Source organism: Rhipicephalus microplus, chromosome 5 (assembly GCF_043290135.1).
Source record: "Rhipicephalus microplus isolate Deutch F79 chromosome 5, USDA_Rmic, whole genome shotgun sequence".
Taxonomy (NCBI): Eukaryota; Metazoa; Arthropoda; class Arachnida; order Ixodida; family Ixodidae; genus Rhipicephalus; species Rhipicephalus microplus.
The window spans coordinates 117,367,194-117,381,422 of NC_134704.1; the positions used below are offsets into that span (position 1 = coordinate 117,367,194).

Sequence of the window (14,229 nt, forward strand, 5' to 3'; positions counted from 1 at the left end):
ATTTTTTTTTGCACTCTTCAGCACATCAGTCGTGCATTCATTCGTAGCCTACAATTTGCCCAAGAGTATCACCGTAGAAGGTGTTACAACAAAAATAACTAGGCTTGTACGAACAGTGAATTTTAAGTTCGAAGCGAATAGGGTTTTTGGTCAAATAATTTCGAATCAAATAGAATATAGGATGTATAAAGAAAAATGGGCATATTTATCATGACCTAACTGTCCTGCACATTTTTTTTTTTTCAATATAAATAAGGCCTCTATGTAAAAGTGCTTTCTTTTCTTTCCCGCTCAAATGAAGTCGAGACAACTTAGAGAAGTAGCAGGATTTGACTTTCAGTAGGATGCAGGTGATGACCTGTAAACTACTAACATTATTCATTAAAGTTAGAATGTATAAGTCAACAAAGCAGGCTTTTAAGCTTAAAAAAAATAATCAATCGATTTGAGGATCATATGTTCATTTAAAGTGTTTTTCAACAACTTTGCAAGTAGCCATGGAATGGATTCACTAAAGAAGCTTATTGCCTCATGAATTAACCGCTGAAAAAACTTTTAGAGCCTGTCCAGTATAAGCAGAGTTTAGCGATTCCCCACATTATACAACTTCATTCTCCCTTCTTGTCTCGATGAAAGCGCTTGAAGCAAAGCCGCGAGAAATGGCATACGGAAAGAAAATATGTCGGGTGTGCGTGGTGACCTTGTGAACTCTTTTTTTTTTCTTTTTCTTTGAATACGCACGCGGCTACCCACGGCGGCCCCAATAAAAACCATGCTCAAATCAGCCAATGGCTGGTACAATGGCTGTGTCGAGTGATTTTCGACATAGTGTCGTCATTTGCTGAAAGAAGAGAGCAATTTTTACACGATTGAGAATTTATTGTGAATTCCAGGTCACGTGCTGCGCGATAATATTAAGCTCACATGTTCTCGGTTGTCTCGACTGCCGATTAGCAGCGTTAGCTGGCCATGCTTAACCAGTGTTGCCGGGCTCCTCTATATTTAAAGTAGGACTTCGCGGCAAAGCGAAATTCCCCTAGAAAGGTGCTTTCACAGCTTAACACCACTACACTGCAGTGAAACTACCCTTACAGGCTGTTACAAGAGGACAAATATAGATCTATTCGTTCATATTGTCGCGACATGAAGATAACAGGATACAGGACGACGGTGCGACCAGGAAAAACGAGGTCTGTATTAACAGAACAAAAAAGCAGCCGCTTCGACGTCGTCTTCCTCAAAGCAACCGTGGATGCTGTCCACGCTCATTACTTCGTAGTCCTCCGTCTTCTTGCCCGGCCTTTAGCCGTGACATTAGCCTCCCATTCAAGAAAGCATCGTCCCATTCAAGAAAGCATTCAGAAAGCATCAAAGTGGTTTGTACTCGTTGGAAACGCCCGAGTTCATTCAGATAAATAAGGTTTAATCCGAACAACGTGCACAACTTCTGGAGCACACCTTCGACGCCTTAAGGAGTGCGCAGTATCACAAACAACCTGTCACTGAAACGTCGTAGAACTTTATAGGGCCCGAAGTACCGTCTTAACATTTTTTTCCGAGAGGCCACGGTGCAGAATAGAAGTCCACATTCAAACTTTCTCTCTTGGCTTGTACGAGACTAGACGGTGACGAAGGCTGTACCACCTTGAATCGTAGTCTTGCTGGCGACTAATACGTAGGCGTGCAAGTTGTCGGGCTTCTTTGGCAGGCTGGGTGATATAATCAGCATCCATCTCAACCTTTTCGCACTCGTGTGGCAGCATAGCATCCAGCATAGTGGTTACTTCACGACCATGAAGAAGGTGAAATGGCGTTCTTGTTTCTTGACGAGCCGTGTTATAGGCGAATGTGACATACGGCCAGAGCTCGTCCCAGTTTTTATGCTCCACATCGACGTACATGCAGAGCATATCCACAAGTGTCTTGTTGAGACGCTCTGTAAAACCATTCGCTTGCGAATAATACGCCATTGTTCGCCGGTGGGATGTGCCACTAAGTCTTAAAACCGTCCGTAATGGTTCGGCTGCGAATGCAGTTCCCCTGTCAGTTATTACAACTGAAGGAGCACCATGCCTAAGCACCACATTCTCCATGAAAAATCGGGCTGCTTCACTTGCCGTGCCCCTCTCCAGAGCCTTGGTTTCGGCATAACGAGCGAGGTAGTCGATGGCTACTCTAATCCACCTGCGACTGCCTATGAGGCGGGAAATGGGCCCAAAAGATCCATTCCGACTTGAGTGAATGGAGCAACAGGCATGTCAATAGAATGGAGATGGCCTGGTGGTTTGACGGGTGGGACTTTTCTGCGCTGGCAATCAAGGCACGTCCGAACATAGTGTTGAACGGTCACCGTCAGTCTTGGTTGATAGTATTTCTGCCTCGCTCTGCACAGCGTATGCGTGTAAACCAAGTAGCCGGATGTTGGTTCATCGTGGCATGCCTGTAATACTTCACTCCTTAGAGATGTTGGCACGAGAAGTAGCCGTTTTCGTGCGACGTGAAGTTCATTTTATACAGGGCGTCATTGCGCAAGCAACACGACGGAAGCCCTCTCGCAAACAGTCTAGGTACAGCTGAAGTGTGACCTTCCAAAAAACGAAATACGGGTTCTAGTTCCGGGTCGTCTCGTTGCAGCTGTGGGATAGTAGCAATGTTTGCAACTTCGACAAAGACTGTATCGTCATCATCAGCCGTTGCAGGTTCGTATGGCGCACGAGAAAGGCGGCAATCGGCGTCTGAATGTCGCTTCCCCGATCTGTAGACCACCGTCATATCAAATTCTTGAAGCTTCAGGCTCCAGCGCGCCAACCGTCTTTTAAATCTTTTAAATTTTTCTTAAAATTGTCTTTTAGAGAAAGGGTCTTTTAAATTTGTCAGCCAGCAGAGGGAGTGATGGCCGCTGACAACATTAAAAGGACGACCATACAGATATGGGCGGAATTTCATAATGGCCCACACTACCACAAGGCCCTCTTTTTCCGTGGTGGAATAATTTTTTTCCGCACGTGAAAGAGTTCTGCTCGCGTAAGCAATTACTCGTTCAGCACCATCCTGCCACTGCACGAGTACAGCTCCCAAGCCAACATTGCTAGCGTCGGTGTGCACTGTTGTCGGGGTGTCATCATCAAAGTTTGCGAGGACTGGTGGCTTCTGAAGGTGTTGCCGCAGCTCGTCGAATGATTTTTGCTGTTCATTCCATACGAATGCGACGTCTCCTCTGGTAAGGTGGGTCAACGGCAAGGCAAATACTTCGAAACATTCGATATTTAATGATGATTTATATGTGGGGTTTAACGTCCTAAAACCACCATATGATTATGAGAGACACCGTAGTGGAGGGCTCCGGAAATTTCGACCACTCTGGGTTCTTTAACGTGCACCCAAATCTGAGCACACGGGCAACATCCGATATTTAAATTCAAATCGAAGTGAATTCAAATACTCTATTATTCGTTCGAATATTCGAAGCATTTGAACATCTGCACAAGCCTAAAAATAATGTTTAATTTACACCAAGGAGAACTGCTTTGCATGAAAATGATAGATTTATGTGCATTGTTCGCATAATATAGTAGCACACACTCGAGTATTAAAGCCCACTGAACAAAGTAAGGTTAATGATAAATACAAACTTCAAGATGCAGATTTTATTAGAATGCAGCAGAGTGGGCAATAAAAAGATGCTACAAATAAAATGAATATACTGCAGTTCTAAACAGAGAAAATTTAATGCACCACAAATATCAAAGTATTGAACAGCATAAAGGAAAAACCCCGCTAGTTCATACAAACGTATTGTGCGGGATAACAAAAGCATTCTCAAACGATCATCATATTGGACACCCATTTGCTTTGTAGGATCACAGACATCACACATTAACTAACTTGCCATAAAAAGAACCCCTCAATAACCTGGGTCTCAGGCATTACTCTGTAGGTTAGCAGCTTGTGCACATTCACATACTACAACACTCCCCCAGTAGCAACTTCTCTCAACCAAACTAAACAAGAATTTTGGAATGCCACTGTAATTCTACTGCCTGAGAGAGTTTTCTACACACTCATTGGAAGTTAAAACAAACTAAAGAGTTTCCCTTAGGAAAAAACTTTGACTTCATGAATAGAGAAACGAACTAAGTCCTCATGTCGACACTGCCAACTAGCAGATGCAGACATGAGAAACCTCATAAAGCAAAGCCAACTGGTAGTACCTGAACAGGAGCTGTTAGTGCAAACTGCGTTTACTTACCTGACCTAACCTGTCTTTTTCAGAGTCTTTCAGGCCATTAGGTGAGCTATTCGGCAGTGGCCATGCTGAAGCGATGTACAAGTTAACTGGCTCGTTTGCCAGGCGACCACGATGTGAGGGGCTGTGCTGGTAGTTGGCCGTCTTTGAAGCAGAGCTGGAGGCCGCAGCACCCTGGGGAGCCTGCAGCGACTGAGAGGGCATGGCATGTCGATAATGTTCAGGAACATGCCCTCAGAAGGGGGTGAACCAGTTCAGAACTGAGGGTGTCTGGTCCAACCCGGAGTGACTGGACACTCGTTATAGCAGTCCTTGATGACAATGTGCTTAAATCAGCTAGAAGTGCACCTGTGCATAGAGTATTAATCTATACGATTATGAGGGGTGTCGTAGTGGATGGAAGGCTCCACAAATTTCGACCACCTGTGTTTCTTTACACTGAACCTAAATCTAAGTACACAATCTAAGTTCACAAACATTTTTGCCTCCATCAGAAATGCAGTGGCCGCGGCCAGGCTACAATCCCACCACGTTCGGGTCAGCAGTCAAGCTTGTACCTACAAAAGCCCACAGAAATTTCTTAAGTATGTTTGCGATTTTATGATTTACAGCCAATGTTAAGGACACATATGTTCCCTTTCTAGTAGCAACAACTGTGGCGTAAAATGAGAAGCAAAGCCAAGGCAAATGAGGAGACTATGCAAAGAGAGACTCATCATGCTATCACTCTTGTTCTACTTGTGAATAGGAAGCTCATGCGTCCTTGAAGCCTTTTTTCCACACTGTACAGAGTATTTACGATGGCCAATTATGAATTTAGCACCAATAACGACTTAAACCAATTTAATGTATTATGCTTCTCAGACTGCAGTGAAAGTCCGTGCAAGTCACAAGGTTGTCTCGGTGGCTCGTCAATGTGGAGTGGTTGATTTATCGACAAATAACAAACCAGCCGCAGGGCCATTAACTCAGAATGCACGGTGGGAAATAAAAGATGTGCAACTATGTTTAGCGGACCTAATTGAATGAATTTCGGTATTGCGGGGCTCTCAACTTGATTGATTGATATGTGGGGTTTAACGTCCCAAAACCACTATATGATTATGAGAGACGCCGTAGTGGAGGGCTCCGGAAATTTAGACCACCTGGGGTTCTTTAACGTGCACCCAAATCTGAGCACACGGGCCTACAACATTTCCGCCTCCATCGGAAATGGGGGCTTTCAACTTGCAAAGCTGCTAGTAAACTACATTATTACATCACATATATTTGGCATCAAGAGAGGCAAGCCTAATGGATCAACATGCTAACATCGGTGCTACGAGAAATCCTCAGGCTCAACATTTATTAAACTTGACTTCAAGAATTTTGTTCCCAATCACAGCCGAGTACAAAGATTTTTTCCACTGTCACAATGAAAAAACTAATGTGCAACGTTGCATCACAAAAAAAAATACCACAGAGAGAATGAAGTAGGTATTCACAAGAAACCCTTATTTGTCAACATTTTAAGTGTACAAGCTACACATACTAAACAAATCCGTCTCGCATTACCATTAAGAATAAAGGTTTGTCACATGACAAACATGTTCTAGCAGACTATATGAAGATCACCAGCCACCGTGAGTATTTAAACCATCTCAAGCAGGACTTTTCAATTAAACCAAGGCTCAGGTGGCAGAGTACAGAAGTTCCTCTGTTGAAAGTTCGTCAAAACGTTTCAACCAGAGAGAATAAAATTGTGACCTACCAGTCGCAGCATGAAGCTACAATGACCACCATCAGAAAAATAAAAGCTTGAAGTGTAAAAAAGTGGCAAAGCTACCGCTAAGTCATGCAAGGCCTGAAACAGTGAATCCGGCTGATTTTTAAGTTTGATCTGCTTCCTAGTACGTAGTTGCAAGGCTATGTGTTGCCGGCTGCTTCTCCACGAAAAGAGGCTTAAGCGAGTTAAACCACAGCGAGTCACAGACACTAAACAGACGCTTTAACTCCAGGGACAGAAACTCGCACTGAAATAAAGCGTTCACTCTTCCCATAAATCCATGGGCATGTTGTTTGCTCAGGGCTTCGATCACTTCGGGGGGGGAGTGGGAGATGTTTCCCCACAGTGGCCGCTGCCTTTCCAGTTCCCTAGTTATTCTCCCGTATGCACCACTGAAGCACTCCGCACAGATGCTTCAGCAAAGTTGAAACGTGCATCCACGGTATTTATCTTTGGGTGAGTCACAATGGTTAACGACGACGATAGCTTTTTGTGCCGTCCAAAGCTTTTATGGCAGGCTTAAGCTGCTTTGGAGTTAAGAGAATTCATTTTGGCCCAGAATGAGCCTCCTTTGGCCTTGTGAGCTTCCACAGAACTGACTTATCGTGGAGGCAGTAATGTTGCACATCTCAAGATGCATTTAAGAATGCTAATAGTTAAGAAGAAAGTACACAGAAAGAATACACAGAACAATAAGCAACATAGCAACATATAAGCAAGGCCACCAACCACAGAAAATCAGTTCATTTAGGGACATATCTTGGCAAGACGGCAAGTTGGGCCAGTTGACTGGGAATTATCGTGAACTTGGTTTACAGCGCAACATCAGAAACACAGACACAAGGAAGGAGCAAAAGAGAAAAAAGAAAAAGAAAAGACAGGACGGCACTGGTACGAGCTCGTTAGTGCAAAATGCTGTCTTTTCTTTCGCGATAAATTGATTAATATGCCGGGTTTAACATCCAAAAACCACCATGCAATTATGAGACACTGCATAGTGGAGGGCTCCGGAATCTCTTTCTTTCTCTTTTGCCTGCTTGCTTCCTTGTGTCTGTGTTTCTGGTGTCGCACTGTAAACCAAGTTCACGTTGAATCTATTTCATGTTTAGGTAATGGTCATTAGCAATTCTTCGTATTATACCATATTTCCTAAAGCAAATTTTGTGAGCATTCAGTGCTCTAATGTGCTGCATGCTTTGCATACTAATGTCAAATGAGTAACACAGTTGAAATCGTATACTGATTTCATTTCTCTCGTTGTGTTAGAAAAACGAAAACAAAGCAAACCCCTATTATGCAAACATTTCGCCATGAGGTTCAATCGGCGATGCTTACCACAACCGTGCAAGAAAAGATGGAATTTTCAAGCAGCTCACCTGGTGTGTCCTCGGCATCACTGACAGATCAAGTGGCGACCAGGGTAAGCTGCAAGCCCGAAATGGTCCGAATACAGCCGGGCCCCTGCACCAACAGACGCCAAAAAAAGAAGCACCAGTGAGCACAGGCAAGGTTACTAAGTACAGCGGCCGAGTGAGCTACGAGATTGTTGAGGTCGCTTCTTCGAGCACGACAGGGACTCAGTGCCAGAGAGCACTTTGTAGAGCACTCTCTCGGCAGTACGAAGTGATCTAGCCCAACTAGTCCCTCTCTCCGCTCTGGAGAGCTGAGTCGCCGAGTACGTATCGCAAAGACGGGCTTTGCTGTACGTACTCGGCTTTGGCCAGCAAAGATAATTTTGTGGGGCATCACACTCCGAGCAATGTCTAATGAGAGCGGTTTCGCACGCAGAGAAACGCTTGCCAATTGGTGAAAAAGCACCGCAGGTGACGGGATCGAATGCCGGCTGAGGCGGCTGCATTTCCGATGGAGGCGGAAATGCTCTAGGCCCGTGTGCTCAGATTTGGGCGCACGTTAAAGAAGCCCAGGTGGTCACAATTTCCGCAGCCATCCACTACGGTGTCTCTTATAATCATATGGTGGTTTTAGGACGTCAAACCCCACATATCAATCAATCAATCAATTGGTGAAAAAACAATGAACTAAGAGAAAACAGAAAGCTGACAAACCTTGCACCGTAGCCGCTGCAATGTGGTCGCTCACTGCTCGCCACAGAACACCTATACACTACCGCTTGTGCTCGCTTTTTCGTTCCATTGGCCCAAGGAGCGACGCAACAACATAATCGAATGCTGAAGCACCTAAACGAGAATGAGGAGTTTGTGGGCTGCCTAGTCACTTTTGAGGCACCGCGGCTCTCGGCGGAAGCTAGCGGCTGATTTAAATTTCGTTCGAACAGCGATGCTTCCGGCGACCACACTTCCGTTTTTGCAGCGCGCACGCGCGCTGTGGTCCACGACTAGAGGTGTGCGCCGACTGGTCGGCGCGCCGCCGCCGAGAGTTTTCACCGCGCCGCCGCCGCCGACGCGAACTGATCGGCGCGCCGCCGCCACCGCCGCCGATGATTTTCATCGGCGCAATCGGTGCGCCATTTATGCGCCAATGCTGACTTTTCACAGATTTCTCTTTTTCTTTTTCGTCTTACTTTATAGCTTCGTTTCACATTTTATGTAGCTAGTAAAAACCAGGCTTCTTGGTTATCTTCATCCAGCTTCAGAGACCGAGAGTGCCACTATGAACAGCGGCACAAGTTCTGCGGCCGCTGCATGAAATGATATATTGGACAAATTGACAAAAAATAAATGTAACAGTTACAGTAAAGCATAGACGCTGCCATCTTAGGCTTAAAAGCAATTTTTGCTGGTTTTCTATGTCGTAATTAGCGATGATTATGGTCATACGACGTTGAGTGTACTGGCCCAGCGTGTTGATGCGTGCGAGTTCACCGTAGCACTATTCAAATATTCATATGGATGCAAAACGGCGTCATTATCAGTCCAAGATGGCAGCCTATGATCGTGCCCGAAACAGGGCGTATATACAGAAGAAATGAAGTAGTATAGCAATGCAGCACGAATGCAGTGCGTTAGGTGAAGAACTACACAAAGCCCCGAAGGATGAAATCGAAATGGAGAAGTTTAGTGGAGATTAAAAGCGTCGATGCATAATACATGCTCGAACCTACTCAGGGTATATCATCACCTGTCCGTGGTGTTAAAGTTGAAGATTTTCGAGGATGACCACTCATATGCAGCGTCTCAACATGCCGCAGAAAATATTCACCATCTGTTTTATTCTTTAACCTGCGTTGGTACCGGTCTTTTCAGGCATCAGATATCCGGGATGAAGATGCCAAGGAAGTAAGATGGCAAGAGATGAGAAAAGAAGGTTCGGGGATCAACCAGATCTTGGCATCCGGTTTGCTGCCCCGCACTGGGGGTGGAGAAATAGGGGCAAGAAAGGGGGTGTAGAGAGACAGAAAAGAAAACGCATGTGCACTCAGGAGTAGGATGGCAAACTTAATAGAGGATTTATTACATTCTGTACAGACAGGGCGAGAGATCTCTTGTGAATGAGCTGGGTGGCTCACTAGAAAGTGTGCGTTTTGATTAAATCAGGGAATGGGTGCAGAATGCGCTGTTGAATCACGGGACACACACACCATTTCTAACGGTGCCGCTCACACTCGCTCAAGTCAACGTCTTTTATTGGGGCGTGGTCACCACACTGCGCCTGTGACGCCAAGAAACCATTGTGGTCGTCTCGTCGAACGTCTTATGGTGTCGGAATGCCGCCTCACTTCCCGGCTAAGATGGACAAAACACGGCGGACAGCAGGCTGGCTGCCCTTTGGTGACTTGTTTGATGAACAAAGAACGCCTCTCTCCTTCGTCGGCCCAGGCGCCGCGCGTAACAACGCTATGCAGTGGTGAGCAGAGGCGTATTAAGCTTGTCTAAGATCACCAGTTTTAAAAAGAACAAAACAAAATTAAAAAAACTTGCCAGCAGAAAGTTTACAAGAGACGGCTGGATTCATCAATAATGTGGAGACAGACACTTAAGCGGCATGCCATATATGACGTAGTCCAGCAAACATATTTTCATCACGTAACTTGAACGGACCTACTGGCACTGGGAAAGACGAATAATAATTGTTGCGGGCAGTGGTGATGTACTTCTGTTGCGAAGGTAATGCTCAGAATCAACCAAATAAATCTTAACATTATATTCAGGTCTTGATAAACAGTAAGTAAAGTTAGAAAGCTCCTCAGGTGGCCAAGTGATAAATTACTTTACCATACTTTATGGTGAAGTAAATTGCAAATAAATAATGCAACCGCTGTTTAATTGATATTCAATGACGTGACCGTGATCAACGGTGTGTCTTCGCTATAGAAACTGGAACGTTATATGCGGACACGAGCGGGCGAATGCAGCGGAGAACGAATATGTCACGTAATAAAAGCGATGTGATGTGGCACAACTTCGCCTGTACAACTCCGTGCCCTTTTGCTTGCTCGTGATCTATTCGAAGGAGCTAGCCAAGTCTCGGGTAGAAGTTGAGCAGAGTAGCCGGGGCTGATAAGAGGAACGTTTATATACACTATTTACACACTAAAGGTAGCGTAATACTATATGTTGATGGTAGCATCATGGAAGCTTGATGGGAGCTTCTCAAAGCTGTATCAGACCGTCTCTGCAGTGCTCGTGTTTTAAGCCCTGGTCTTCCTAAAATTCTCTGCAGGAGAAAACAATGGAGAGTTTGCAATAATCTGCAAGGCATCTTTTCTGTAAGGTTAGTTTTTCAAAACTCTCGTTCACAGACTGCTTTTCTCGCTCATTTCATTTTTGTCATTCCCCTTTTTGAGATCTTGTTGTACTCGCGTGCCTTCGCTGGAATTTGGAGAGGTGACATTTTGTTGTACTCGCGGGCTCAAAATGAGAAAGAAAAGCAGTCTGTGAACGAGAGTTTTTGGTTGGAAAACAAACCTTACAGAAAAGCCACCGTGCAGATCACTGTAAACTGACAGACTGCATGTCCATTCAGTTCAGGGCAGTCCGAAGGAATAGACCTCTCCCTTTTTGTAAACAGTGTGACGTCACTGCGGGCACCCCGCCCCCTACACCCTCTCTCGAAACAGGTGCTGGTTGGCAAGAAAGTTCCTCGGGCGGCATCTTTATGCATAGCAGAGCTGCTTGTCTGCATTCTTTCGACAGAAATTTCTACATCGCTATGTTCTAAAGTCACAGCTTTTGAAAGAAGGGGGTCGCTGAAGGGTTACTGCCCATAGTGTGTAAATTTGCTCATCGCAGCTGGGTGGACGGAGAAACTGTTTAGAGTACTGAGAGACGCGACTAACATGCAGTGGGCTTCACCCACGTAGATGATAGCCATAAAAAAAACTGATCTTTTTTGAAAGCGAACCTTTTGAATATACACGATTACTGGCACTTTGAGAAATATTTGCATGGCATGGCTGTAAACTTACTCAATTTCCATCGTGGCATGTGCAATACGAGGTACAGCATTGGTGGCAGCATGGTTTTGAGCTGCTATGCGCAAAGTCACGGATAAGATTGTCACTCATTGCCCAAAACTCTCATCGGAGATGAATGAGAAAAAAAAAACACTTCTTTCCGTTGGTTAGGCTGAGGTTAACATATCCTCGTGGAAATCAAAGTGAAGTTCTGCCGCTGTGTTTCTCAATAACCTAGTAAAAATTCATGTTAAGTAAAACCCGACATCTTGATATTATATATAATATTATCTGGCACAGTTATCTTGCTGCATTTGACACCTATAACGTGTTTTCGTACTTATCGCTCCTTTAGGCCTGATACACAAACTTCTAACGCGCATTTTCACTTCATAAGGATCGAGTCGTAAAAGTACAAAGTAGATGAGAAACCAAAATCTCCGCTGTTTCCATTAACACGTATCAAGTATCCGATATTACGAGTTATAGCCATGGTGAAGCATATATGCAGATTCGACAACGCTACAACATGCTTATAGCTCATGCGTAGTCGTATATATCACCAGGAGATCATGCACTTTTATTTTTCTGCAAGCCGCGCATACGTTGAGATGTACCCACTCGCGGATAATCGCGTCAAATGCATGTTTACCTTGACTAAAATGTGAGACCGTAAAGTTATATCGACAATCTGATACTAAAACCGGCCCACAATGAATACCTGTGTTTTCGCAAAAATGGACGCATCGCATTATTCACACTGCACACACCATGCACAATATTCCCAATTTTACCGTCTGTAAAGATGAACCAATATTGTCGATGCCTTTTAACGCACACTACACGCCACCGTCAACACTGCACATTTTCAAACTAGATGCCGCTGTTCCTCGCACAGACCGCCACGTGTGTTCACTTCTCCGAGATAAACAGCCAGCCAGCGTGGCGAAGATTTCATCACGCACTTTATCACACACCTAGATGTTCTCTGACACATGCCACAGCTAATGTTGCCACTGTGAGATGAAGATTACGCTTTCAAAAAGAAGAAAAAATTGCCCCAAGCACCGAGCGACTACACCCACACAGGCACCGGCAGGAATGTTTTGCCAACCACCGCCTTGCACGTGCACCGGTGACGTCACCCGGTGACGTACCCCGGTAGAGGTCTATTGTCGTCTTCATCTCCGTCTGCCGAACTGGGGGGGGGGGGGGGTAGTGGTTAGAAGAAGGCGCCTGAATTCTGCAACCCAGCAGGGAGCGCAGGGCGCAGCGAATAAGGATAAAAAAACGAGAGAGGGAGAAAGCGAGAAAACGTCAAATACTGCCGTCTTTTCAACCTAGGAAAGAGAGAGAATGCACGTTCAGTTCGCCACACGGTGAGAGGGAAACACAACGTAGGTCACAGTGCAATAATACGCACAACACAGCACAGTGCAATAACATTGCATCGCACGTGCAGAATAGGGTCTGCAGTGCTAGGCAGGCTAGGGCTTGAGGGAATGGAAGACCTGCAAGCACCACAGAGTGTGGGAAACATACCTGACGACGGATCCCAAGCGCGTCTCGTGGCACGTCGAACAAATCAAGCAGCCTCGATTTCAAACAGCTCTTCCTAGGCCGTCGTCGGTCAGGCGTGTCCAAAGAGTTTTTGACGAGAGGAGCCAACACCCCTAAAGAATTCGAAGTATGACTTTCGTGTTGTCCCCACTTTGGGCGCACCTCGAGAGCGTTGACCCGGAACAAATCAGGGTAGCCTTAGCTGCAATCATCTCCCGCGTCCAAGCAGCGCCCAGCCAGGGAGGCCGATCTTAACATCTTCTACAGACACACGCACACAAGCACGCACAGTTTCACTCCGAGAGGGAATCGGTAGTGGTCGCAATGACGTACGTAACGTGCATCTTCTATAAAAAGGCGTGCAGTGTATGCCATAGCTTCTTTTCTTAGAAAGTCTTGAAATTCTAGTATATTTTCATTATATAGCTGAAGTACGACGCGGTTGTTAGTCGCATATATTTGGGTTAAAGTACTACAAACATTTATTCGACGCGCATGATTTCTGGAAATGATACTCCTGAATGATGCGCCAAGAAAATGGAAATCGCTCCAACATTTTTTTTAACTAAGCTTGCAAGTGGGAGTACTTGTTCTCTGTCTGTGCTTTTCCATGGTTCATGAATGTTAAGCCCCGCTGCCGCTTCTATAGAATGATGTACAATAAGCCGTATCAACGCTGTGACAGGATTTCCTACAGACTACCAAGCATTCGACCACCAGACATTTTCCCTCCGGCATATTTTGATTAAAAGAAGCGACATATTTTTGCTGAAAACTCGGTTTATGCACTGGGGCGCGGTGCACAGATGTTGCACACTACAACTCTTGACCATCGCGAACACGAAGATGGCAAGTAGAAGCCTTCATGCTATTGTCTGTACGGCCGGTGTAACGAAACCCTCTAGTTTTGAGGTTGGTGGGTTAAACCATGCACTTTGCTCATTGCTATTTTTCATCATGGCGTTTGTCTATTCACTGAGTGGTGCTATGTGGAGCACGCGGCAGTAGTGCCGATGTGCTTTTTGGTGCTGGTACAAAAAGAAAACTAGTTTGGATCGCTTCTTCAAGGAGTCCTTCAATTAAACCTATGCTAGGGGACTGCATAGAAGACTATACGCCTGACACACTTGGAAAAGTAAAGCACACTGTAAGAGACCACTTCTGATAATTTAAGGACTTGTAGACCATCACCGTCTAGACTGTGGTGTTCTGCAGAAAGATGTTGAGCCAATGACGCGCCACATTAGGTTCTAAATTTAACATTGATGTGTCCAGACATAATTA

General features: G+C 45.2%; 1 protein-coding gene across 2 annotated transcripts in view; it reads right to left on the reverse strand.

The window, feature by feature from the left end:
• LOC119186855 (uncharacterized) overlaps positions 1–8,299 on the reverse strand; it is a 76,525-nt gene extending 68,226 nt beyond the window's left edge. For both annotated transcript variants that reach the window (XM_075894384.1, XM_075894383.1), the window contains exons 1-3: positions 8,078–8,299; positions 7,388–7,472; positions 4,250–4,438 (exon numbers count right to left, since the gene is read on the reverse strand). In XM_075894384.1, coding sequence (XP_075750499.1) covers positions 4,250–4,438; positions 7,388–7,405 — 207 coding nt within the window. In that variant the 5' untranslated portion in view covers positions 7,406–7,472; positions 8,078–8,299. The remainder of the gene's footprint in view (positions 1–4,249; positions 4,439–7,387; positions 7,473–8,077) is intronic.
• Positions 8,300–14,229: the final 5,930 nt, after the last annotated feature.